The sequence below is a fragment of the Anabrus simplex genome, chromosome 1 (assembly GCF_040414725.1).
Source record: "Anabrus simplex isolate iqAnaSimp1 chromosome 1, ASM4041472v1, whole genome shotgun sequence".
Lineage (NCBI taxonomy): Eukaryota > Metazoa > Arthropoda > Insecta > Orthoptera > Tettigoniidae > Anabrus > Anabrus simplex.
The window spans coordinates 958,455,355-958,467,548 of NC_090265.1; the positions used below are offsets into that span (position 1 = coordinate 958,455,355).

The 12,194-nt window shown below is 39.3% G+C and overlaps 1 protein-coding gene across 3 annotated transcripts in view; it reads left to right on the forward strand.

The window, feature by feature from the left end:
• The window catches only part of Prp6 (pre-mRNA processing factor 6), a 323,443-nt gene that overhangs the window by 49,410 nt on the left and 261,839 nt on the right, over positions 1-12,194 (forward strand). For all 3 annotated transcript variants that reach the window (XM_068225312.1, XM_068225311.1, XM_068225313.1), the window contains exon 6: positions 3,870-4,026. In XM_068225312.1, the coding sequence (XP_068081413.1) occupies positions 3,870-4,026 (157 nt within the window). The remainder of the gene's footprint in view (positions 1-3,869; positions 4,027-12,194) is intronic.

Genomic DNA, 12,194 nt, shown 5'->3' on the forward strand with positions numbered 1-12,194 from the left:
GGGGATGCAGGCGAAGAATACACCCACGGTATCCCCTGCCTATCGTAGGAGGCGAGTAAAAGGGGCGACCAAGGGATGATCGAATTAGAAACATGAGACTACCCTTGTAATTAGTACCATCACGCGGGCAACACCATGGGTCGCCTTTACTTGGGCATAGTACCACTATGTTAGGTACCCAATAGGTTTGTGATTAGTAGCAACAGTGTGTGAATCAGGGTGGGTTTTACAGTACCGGTGATTAGTACCACTATATGAGCAACACCATGGGTCTGCCTTGCCTATGATTAGTACCCACTCTATGAGGAACACCACGGGATAGTACAAGTCCCTGTGATTAGTACACCTATGTGAGGAACACCATAGGTTTGCGTTGCCTACCTGTAAGTAGTACCGTAATATGTGGAATACTGCAAGTCTATGCTACTTTTGATTAGTACTACAACATGGCAAATACTATGTTTCTACTTTCCTAACGATAAGTATCATTATGAGGGGCCGATGACCTGAATTTTGGACCCCTTTAGACTACAAGCATCATCGATTCAGTATTGAGCTGTAGGAGCAGTCCCTTGGTCACTAATACTATTATTTAACGTTAGGTTCTGGGAATGTGGGGCATTGCGAGTCAGATCCACCGATTGTTTTAAATTCATATCCATCCATTTATTTTTCGTCATCACGTCTGCTCAGTGGATGATTTTGGACTTTTAAATTGTCATTACTATTTGTCTTAGGGGCCGATGACCTAGATGTTAGGCCCTTTCAAACAACAAGCATCATCATCTTTGTGCTGAAGCTGTAACGACTTTAATTTGAATACGAAATAGGTTTGGTACTTAAGATGAGATGGCATTTTTGCAAGAAGTGGTTGAAGCAAACCATCAAGGTATTTGGAGAGGCTGTAAGTATTAGAATCTATATCACTTACCATTGGTCTGAGAGGAATGTCATTCTTGTGGATTGTCGGAAGACCGTACAGTGTGGGTGGAACGGCATCATCTGAAGAGACCATTTTGTGCACCTCTGCTGGAATGGATTACTCTTTTATCAATTTTGTAGTGTTTATTGAATAACTAGTTGTAGGATCTCTATTCATTAGTTTATACACATGATCTTTCTATAACTTAGACATTTTGTTGTTATAAATCTCTCGATTTAGAACTACAGTACATCATTCACATTGTAGAAAGACAGGAAAGAAAATTTGATAGGGTATGTCAACAACAAAAACTGCAGAAATAGGAGTCAGATCCAAATCAGATCGTGGTCAACCTATCAAAAGGCCTATTAACATCATCACAGCAGAGGCTGTTAGCTGAGGGTCTTAATTGTGTTGTCGCTCATAAGGAATTGCCCAGAAAAGGAAGTGATTTCTCCTGTGGAGGTTTCACTATACAATCTGTTGGAAAATGAGACAGGAGAAATACAACAAGAATGCGCCAGAATATTAAAATCATGCAATCCACCTTCTAATTTGACTAGAGAAGAGAATGATGCCTTAAGCGAACTTAAGAACAATTCAGATATAATTGAATCCTGACAAATCCTACAAATCCTAGACCAACAGGTTTATGATAGCAAGATGCCTAAGTTTTTGGAAGATCCTGTGTTTAAACTCTTGACTAGAGTTCCTACAACTTGTTATTCAATAAACACTACAAAATTGATAAGACAGTGATCGTTTCCAGCAGAGGTGCAGAAAATGGTCTCTTCAGATGTCTGTATGGTCTTCCGACAATCTAAAAGAAAGACATTCCTCTCAGACCAATAGTAAGTGATAAAGATTGTCGTACTTACAGCATCTCCAAATATCAGCCACTTCTTGTAAAAATGCCGTCTCACCTTAAGGTTCCATCGTATTTCGTATCCAAGTTAAAGTCATTACGGCTTCAACCCAAAGACGTTCTGGTGAGTTTGGATACGCAATCTTTGTTCACTAAAGTACCAATGGAGATGGTTATGCACCTTATCAAGCAGCAATTTACAAAGGATATTACAAGGCTTTTTTTATTACTACATACACACCTGTTACTTCCTGTGGAATGACAAGTATTATGAGCAGACAGACAGTGTAGCAATGTGTAGCCTTCTATCTCCTATAGTAGCTAACTTTTACATGGTGTTTGTTGAAAACTTTGCTTTGTCTTCAGCACCTACTAAACCAAAAGTCTGGTGGAGGTATGTCGATGATGTCTTTGTCATATGGTCTGATGGGGAGGAAAAGCTTGATGAGTTTTTACAAGATCTTAACAATCAACATCCTTCAATAGGCTTCACTCTGAAGGAGGAGGTCCTAGATGTGTTGGTCTCCAAGGTATTTGATAGTTCCTTAGGTCAACCCGTACTAACATGTATCTCCATGCAGACTCACACCACCATCCTGCACAAAATCTTGGCATTATTATGACCTTAGCAACTAGAGCCAGGAGGTTATGTGAGAAAGCATCTTTGGCTGAGAAATTCAAAACTTTTAAACCAGTATTCCTCAGACATGGTTACAGCAATGCTGCTATTTCTAGGGCCACGTATTTAAGACAAAAAAAAAAAAAAAATTCATGAGCTTAATGCTAGGGTAGAGGGTACAACGTATCTGCCACATATTCAGTGAACAACTGATCGCTTAGCCAGGATTCTCCTCAAGTACAATATTAAGTCATTATTTGGAACCTGCACAAAAGTACAGCAACTTCTTGGACCAACAAAAGATTGGATACCCAAACAACAACGCCCTGATGTCTACAAGATTCTGTGTGCTTGTGGTGAAGTTTACATTGGACAGATCTCAAGTTCAGTATCCACACACAGCAAGGAACATAACAGATGCATTCAACTTATCCATACAGATAAGTCAGCATTAGCTGATCAACCGAGCAAGTTGGCCTTGCAGTTAGGGTTGTGCAGTTGTGAGCATACATTTGGGAGATAGTGAGTTCGAATCCCACTGTCGGCAACCCTGAAGATGGTTTTCCATGGTTTCCCATTTTCATCAAGCATATGCTGGGCCTGTACCTTAAATAAGGCCATGGCCGGTATATTCTCAATCCTAGCCCTTTCCCATCCTGCTGTCCCGGAAAACCTTCAGTGTGCTAGTCCGACATTAAACAAGTAGCATTAGCAGATCGTGCCTTTGTCACCCGGCAACAATGTCATGTTCAAAGATGCCGAAGTACTGGCTCAAGTGAAACACGATGGTTCTAGGGTCGTAACAGAAGCAATAGAAACAAGAAAACATCCTCGTAATTTCAATTGAGATGCAGGTTACATTTTAGTACTGCTTGATTCCCGGTAATTGTTTCATTCAAAGATCAACAATCTGGCTTCAAAAAGACTGCAGCCCAGAAAGCAGATCTTGACGACCAGTGCTATTTCATTCGTCAATTGTCTTGACGAAGGTTGGTAGGTCAAAGGAAATGTTGATGCTTTTTTTTTCTTCCTTCATATTTTGAAATATTTCTTCAACACAGTGTTTCCCAAAAAGAACATGAGTATAAGACAATTTATGTTGGAAATGACATGTTGCCATTAAGCCATTTTTTCCAAAATATTAAGGGGAAAAATTGAGGTGTGTCCATTATGCGGGTGGCATCCATTATGCAATAAAAACAGTAATTTATGTGTTTTAATTGTAAATATTAAACCTAGGTAAAATCCTTTCACCCAATCTCTTGTAACATCCTTTTACTTTTGACTTCATTATTTACCTTTCATTTGTTTGTTTATAATTTGTGTAATTTTAAACTCCAATGCTCCTTTTTTTGTATGGGTTTCTTTCCCTAGTTGTATAATTACGTTGCCATTGATGAAATCTTATGCCTTTTATATTACTGCATTCATCTCTACAAATATATGTTAATTGGGATGTTCAGAGGAATTGGAACGCTACAGACAAGAACGTCCAAAAATCCAGCAACAGTTCAGTGACTTGAAAAGAGGCTTGGTGTGCGTATCTGAAGATGAATGGCGAAATATACCAGAGGTTGGGGATTCTCGGAACCGGAAGATGAGAAACCCTCGAATGGAAAAGTAAGTTTTTGATGAATTACTTTTGTCCTGGTTATGCTATTATTGTGCTTATTATTTTTGTGCAAAGAATGTCCAACTGCAATTTCAAAAGTGATATACTCAGAAAAATTGCTGCTTACAAATGATTCTTATGAAAATTTCTGACAGGAGTCTTAACTAACATTTCAACGTAGGATCATAATGGTATCCTACAGTAGTGGCCCAGTACCACATATTGTAGCTGTCTGTACACTATGTAATTAAAGGAATGACTTGCTCTACAGGTGCTGTCTGCAGACATCATTTCTTAGTCTGCTTATCTAGATCATGCATAATTGGTATGCTATATAGACTGGAGTTGTGTAGTAATGTTGTTTGTGTCAGTGTTCTCGTTAAAAAAGATTGAGAACCTTTGAGTTTTTGTGTAATTATTGTAGAGTTTCTATGCACATGCGTTAAACTTTATCTCTTGTTTCTTTCTTTCTTTCTTTCTTTCTTTCTTTCTTTCTTTCTACTTCTTTCTACTTCTTTCTTTCTTTGATTATTCAATTTCTATAAAGATTAGGTTCATGCATAACCAGAATTTGTAAGGTGCTCTTTGTCTTTGTGGCAGCCTGCAGATGCTGTAGGAAGAATTGAAAATAAATAAAAATTACAGTGTTCATAACTTTTACTCACACAGTGGTCTTAACTCTGAAATCAAACCAATTAAGTTATTGATCAGAAATACCTCACTTCATTTGGTGTCACCAATCATGCAGGAATGTTTTGTTTCTTTCTACAGTTCATATTATATTTGTCAAATGCGTAGTAAATTGCAAATTGCCCCCATAGGAGATGATCTTCTGTCATTAGAGATGTGGTTGGACTGTTAACTGAATTTACAGCTGTGACATTTAGACGTCTGGGTTAAGTTGACGCAGTGCCCTAGCCTGATGGTGAAACCCCATGAAGGAGACCACGAGTTCAAATCAAGACATCTACCATGAGCAGAAAGTTACGGGGCCGATGACCTTCGATGTTAGGCCCCTTTAAACATCAAGCAGCAAGCAGAAAGTTACTTTTATATCGCCTTCTAATTTGTAATTTTGATCTTACTTTCATCTTTACAAAATTAAAACATTCTGGATTGGTTATAGATATTTCTCTCTCTATTTGCATATACAGTGGAATCGTAATTCTCCGTTTTTGGAAGGACCACAGAAAAAAAGTATGTACTCTACAGTATGGGGAAACTGAAAATCAGGGAACAAATTAAAACCATCACAGATTTGGTTAAACATCACAATAATGAAATATATATAATTATAATCTTACAAACACTCCTAAATCAAACTACTGCCCTAATGGGCTTTGGCCTACCAAGCGACCGTTGCTCAGCCCGAAGGCCTGAAAATCACAAGGTGGCGCATAGTTAGTGTGACGAATCCTATTGGCCGATATTCCTGTCTCTCTAGACCAGGGTCGCCATCTCACTGTTATAGATAGCTCCTGAACTAATGGCATTTACATACGCTGAGTGGAGGTAGAAGCAGTCCTCATATCCAGGTAAAAATGCCTGACCTGGCCAGAAATCGAACCCGGGGCCTCCATATCACAGGCAAGCAAGCAAGACCGCAGGGTCACCTTCAGACATTAATTACATGAGTTAAAAATCTTGAAATATTACATTCAATCGGACCAGAGAAAATTCGTCAATTTCCCATGAAAACTTCAGAGCAGCAACTTTGATCAGCCAAGCTCATCGAAAAATATCTAATAAATAACTCCAAGCCAAACAAAAATCGATCACAAGTAGTTTTTAATTCTCTAATCTATAAGGAAAAAAGCACATATGATACAAAAGCGTCCAACATGATGGTGAAAACCGTGCTTTTTTAAAATTTTCCATTGTGATTTGGTACCGGTATACTGTTTGTAGTAAGTTTCTGGAAGTCTTATGCCACATAAATTAGGCCTATATCGACTATTAAATGTTATGTTGAATTCGAGAATATGGTTTCTAATGTAGTATCAGTTCTCAAAAGTTCTCAGATGCATTATATTCAGTTCTGCCTATCACTAATCACAAAGAATAAAATCTTCAAAACTCTAGAAATGTTGGTTTATTCATGACCATGAGCTCAGCTGGAAAGCACGTTGAGACACTCCCTGCACAAGCCAGTATGTGTAAGAAATGGTACAAACTTTTTAAATGTAGTATCGGTCATGTGCACAGTAACAAGGAAATGCATTTTTTACTTTTCCGTAATTTCTGTCTGTCTGTATGTATGTGTGTACTAGGTGGTTTGAAAAGTTCTCGGAATGTACTAGAATTAAGTATCTTACCTCGGTGGAACTGCTTTTATTTTTCAACATAGTCTCCCTGTAGACTAATGCATTTGGTCCAGCGATGTTCCAGTGCCTTGATCCCATCTCGAAAATGAGATTCCTCCAGGCCTGCAAAATACCTCTCCAATTCGGCTGTCAGTTCTTCCCTTGTAGAAAATCTCCGTCCACCGAGGAAAATTTTCAGCTTGGGGAATAGATGAAAGTCTGATGGTGCCAAATCAGGTGAATAAGGTGGATGTGGCAACAATTTGTACCCCAGTTCATGAAGTTTTGCCATGGCAATACCACGTGTGTGCGGCGGAGCGTTGTCCTGATGAAGATGACCTTTTTCCTTGCCAAACCAGGCCTTGTTTCGCGTATCCTTTCCTGTAGTTGGTCTAGGAGGTTTGCATAGTATTGCCCCGTAATTGTTTGGCCAGTAGGAAGATAATCTATCAGCAGGATGCCTTTTGCATCCCAGAAAACTGAGACCATGACCTTTCCGGCCGAACGCACTGCCTTTGCTTTCTTTGGTGGTGGTGAATCAACATGTTTCCACTGCTTTGACTGCTGTTTTGTCTCTGGGGTATAGTAGTGGACCCAAGTTTCATCTGTAGTCACAAATCGGCGCAAAAAATCTTGTTGGTTGCACTGAAAACGGGCCAGACTTTGTTTGGACATTTCCAATCTGGTGCGTTTATTGTCCAATGTCACGAGCCGCGGCACCCATCTTGCAGATAATTTTTTCATACCCAATTCTTCGGTTAAAATATAATATACCCGTTCAGAAGACATCCCTACAGCTTCAGCAATCTCCCGCACTTTCAGTCGACGATCCTCCATGACCATTTTATGCACTTTTGCGATAAATTCTGGGGTCGTAACACTTTTTGGCCGTCCACTACGCGGATCATCATCCAAGCTCTCCCGACCAAATTTAAACCCTCTGGTCCACTTGGCAACAGGTGAAAATGAAGGAGCAGAGTCCTCCTGTGTGTTTTGAAAGTCGGCATGAATTTCCTTTGCTTTCATACCTTTCTTTACAAAGTATTTAATCACTGCTCGAATCTCAGTTTTTCCAATTGTTACAAATCACTACGCGGGAACAACAACAAAGAGTCGTCACTTCCACACTCCTGCAGCTAGAGCACTGACGCGCCACGTGTTCACTCACAAAGGATGTGTAATTATTGCGCGGGAACCTCGTTGCTCTAGCACTGATATCTAGCGGTGATTCCGAGAACTTTTCAAACCGTCCTACGTATGTGTGTATGTATGTATGTATGTATGTGTGTACACGCATCATGAGAAAACGGCTGAAGAGTATTTAATGAAAATCGGAATGTAAAGTCAGGTGATTAACCACTACAATCTAGGCTATAAATTATTTTATTCACGCTGAGTGTAGTTTAGGGGAAGGCCTGAAATTTAATTCTCAAATATTTATGTTATTAGTGGTCGTGTCTTAATGAAAATTGGTATGCAAAGTCGGGGTAATAAGTTGATATAACCTAGGCCATAAATAATTGTATTCACGCTGAGTGAAATGGCAGTTTAGGGGAATGCCTAAAATTTAATTTTCAAATATATTATTAGAGGTTGTATCTTAATTGAAATCGGTAGACAAAGGTGGGAAATAAGTCGCTACAATGGAGGCTATACATAATTGTACTCACGCGGAGAAAAATGGTAGTTTAGGGGAAGGCCTAAAATTTAATTCTCAAATATTTATTATATTAGTGGTCGTATCTTCACGAAAATTGGTATGCAAAGTCGGGGAATAAGTCGCTATAATCTAGGCCATCAATAATTTTATTCACACTGAGTGAAATGGTAGTTTAGGGGAAGGCCTGAAATGTGTAATCTGTATACATAAAATAAGAGTTTTGTCTGTACATTGCTCAGAATTTGAAAAGAATGGTATTTCTGTGTCGGTCATGTCCACAGTAACAAGGAAATACATTTTTTTACTTTTCCGTAATTTCTGTCTGTCTGTCTGTCTGTCTCTGTCTACACGCATCACGAGAAAACGCCTGAAGAGAATTTAATGGAAATCGGTATGTAAAGTCGGGTGATGAACCACTACAATCTAGGCTATAAATTATTTTACTCACGCTGAGTGAAATGGTAGTTTAGGGGAAGGCCTGAAATGTAATTCTAAAATAAGTTATTTATGTTATTGGTGGTCGTATTGATAAATACTATATAACTAATGTAACTTTAGTTATGTCGTAAGTTAGTAGAAGTTATTAAATTTCCGATCACTTAAATCTTATACATTGTTACCGTACCGCATATAATCACAGAGAGATATTCATGAATTTGAATTTTTGTTACTAAGTCCATATCAGCGCCGAGTCACGAGAAAATGGGTAAACAGAATTTAGTGAAAATAGGTATGTAAAGTCTGAGAATAAGGAACTACACTCTACGGTATAAATAATTTTGTAAGACGCCCTAATATCACAGAGTCGAAAGAAAACTAATGTGAAGGCCTGCAATATAGAAAGCTCATAAACTTTATTAACATTAACATTACATTGATCATTGTTTGTTGTGATGTGCTTTTTGTCTTCTGTTTCTACTCATCCCCGATACATAGGATTACTGCAGTGTACCGAGGTTTTTTAAATTTGCTTTACGTCGCATCGACTCCGGTAGGTCTTACGGCGACGGTGGGATAGGAAAGGAATAGGGGTGTGAAGGAAGCGGCCTAGGCTTTAATTAAGGTACAGTCTGGTGTGACTGGTGTGAAAATGGGAAACCACGGAATACCATCTTCAGGGATGCCGGCAGTGGGGTTCGAATCCACTATCTCCCGGATGCAAGCTCACAGCTGCGCGCCTCTAACCACACGGCCAACTCGCCTGGTCATACCGAGTGTAACAGCCTGCCTGTATATTGGTGGGAAGTAGCTGGGGAGTTAGATAACTTTCTTCTTTAGCATGCCATTCCTCTGGTTCATACATTTTCTGATATTACTGGTTCGTAACACACCGGTTCATCATAGCATTCGAGGCACCGATTGGAAAGAGTAGTGTGAATATTTAACGGAATAATGACAGAGGAGTGTTCACGACAGTCTGCGACCTGGTTATTCCAGCTCTGGAACTTTGGACTGTTAGATCGGCACCGTAGTACTGTTCGTTGAAAGTGAGAAAGTGTGCGGTTTTTCATTTGATCGAGTATTTTATGTGATAACATTGCTTCCAATTGCTACATTCCTACTGACGTTTTGGTAATGACCTATGTTGAATTCAGTTAGGAAAACCACTAAATCAGTCTTTCTGAAAATCCCATAGCGAAGCACGGGTACATCAGCTAGTTTTAACATAAAAACATAAACGTATGAATCTCCGTCCTCCTTTGGCTTTATGTATGTCAGATGCAACATTTGTTCTTGTCTTGAGAAAATTGTATGTGATCATATTAAAATACTACATTCATGTTAGAAAGGAGCAGTTTCAATTCCTTTCTGAACCCCAGTAGAGAAGTGCCGAAAACCTGTTCGGCAATACAATTGAAAAAGTAGAAAATAAACATCTAAACCTGGACATAATGCAGACGTTTTACAAGTATGAACATTTGACAAAACTTGTTCCTTCTTCGATAGAGCTGTTGAAATGCACTGTCTCCTTCCAGTTGTTGCGCCCACTTTCTGCTTTATGATTTCCAGATTTCCCTAAATAATATCAGCTGATTGTGATGCTGAGGTGGTCCCTTACGCAAATTCACTGCCTATCACTTTCCCAGTACAGTACTTGCTCTAATTACCGCAGTGATAGGGCACTTAATGCCCAGTATGTTGTAGTCGTGCTTTCGTGAGATACTGTTTCTTGAAAAATGCTTGATCGAGGATTTAGCGTTGAATGAACTAACATTTCTGGACGGTTGATGCAGGAAATCATTTCCTTGAGAAATGGATAATGCAGGATTTTTAAAACATGTTTTAATTAGGATGCTCGTGAGGTCACGTAATTTGAACAAATAATCTGGGAAAACAGTTTCTGGGAACAGATAATCGAGGTTCCACTGGATGTCTAGTAGGTTGGTGTGGATTTTGGTTTGTTTACATCACGAATTATGTGTAATCATGCTCACAGGGAAATCGGCCTATCATTATAAAGTTCCTACTATACCATGATCGTGATCGAGTGTGGCGTGCAAAGCGAGCTTTGAAGGGCAGTGGGCTCATGCTAACTGAGTCCCTCACAAGTGCGAGAAAACATATACTTAATCAGGCAAGGGATTTATGGGGACTGCAGAAATGCTGGACTCAAGATGGACGTATTTGTGTATTAAGAGAAGATGGAACCAAATCTCAAATATCCACGATGGCACAGTTAAAAAACATTGCAGGGAGTAGGATGAACTCGTGAAATTAAGAGAAAGAAATTATGTGTGTAGTACCGATAATTAATTTATATTTGTGTGTGTGTATGTGTGTGCTTGTGAAAGTCAGTGAAGCTACTCACCAGGTTGCTGGGGTAAGCTTATTTTACATCTTACTTAACTTTTGTTTTTCATACTGCTTACTTTCATATGATTGTTGACCAGTATAACAGTAATACTATTGACCTGCATTCCTCTCCACAGCCCTCACCCTCCCCTTCTCTTTCGTCCCTACCACCTTCAACAGGACTTGTGTTGCAAGAGCAGCTCAGTAGCCACCCGCGATCGTTACATTGTTGTCACCTAAATGGCCACTCATTATTAGCTCATATAGAAGAGGTTCAGGCTATTTTTGAAGTGAGCAATGTACAATTTATTGGAATCAGTGAAAGCTGGATGCGTACAGACATGCCGTCATCGACAGCTAACCTTGACAGATACTCAATATTACGCCATGACCGCATTGACAAAATAGGCGATGGACTTCTACTTTATTACAGAAATGACCTGAAATGTAAGATAATTTCCACTTCTGACCCACGACTTACACTGCGACCGGAATTTATGTTTGTAGAATTAGACTGCCATTAAAAGATATTGATAGGGATTGTATACAAGCCGCCTAAAATAAGACAGACTGATGATTTTGAAGAGGCATTAGCAAATCTTATCTCGGCATACGATGACATTATAATCATGGGCGACTTTAACACTGACCTTTTGAAGCAGACTAGTGATGCGAACAATCTACTGAATTTATTTATCGCTACAAACATGACAATTTTACCCCTCAACGCTACTAATCATGTTCATTACTCTGACCGCACAAGTCATACCTTAATTGATCTTCTTGTGACAAATCAACCTCAAAAAGTAATTAAGCACGGAGAGATCCCTGCTCCTGGCATCTCTTCACATGACCTACTGTACGTGTGTTATTCTACTCGAATACCTAAGTACAAACCACGCTACATTACAATACGGGACTTACAACATATGGACCGGAATAAACTACGCTACGATGCATGTAACTTGCCTTCGGATAGTATACGTAATTTTCAGAATATTAACTGTAAAGTAAACAAATTTAGTTCACTGGTACTGGAAATATTTGACAAGCACGCACCAAAGAAACAGGTAAGAATCACCCGCCATTCTTCCGCTTGGCTAACGGCTGAGATAAGATCTGCTATGGCCAGTCGTGACAAATTGTACAGACAATACAGACAGACGCATGACACAGATGATTTCCAGCGATACAAGATTCTGAGAAACAGAACCAAGCAGCTAATTAGGAATGCTAAATATAAATACTTTCAGGAACTGATGAACAATAACAGCCCGAGACAAAAATGGAATAAATTACGCACGTTAGGTATAGGTAAAGCCGTAGAGCAACATGTGCCAAGCATATCGGTAGATGTTTTAAATGATCATTTCGCACGGCCAAGAATAGCCTCTACCTCCTTCCCAGAAAATTCACTACC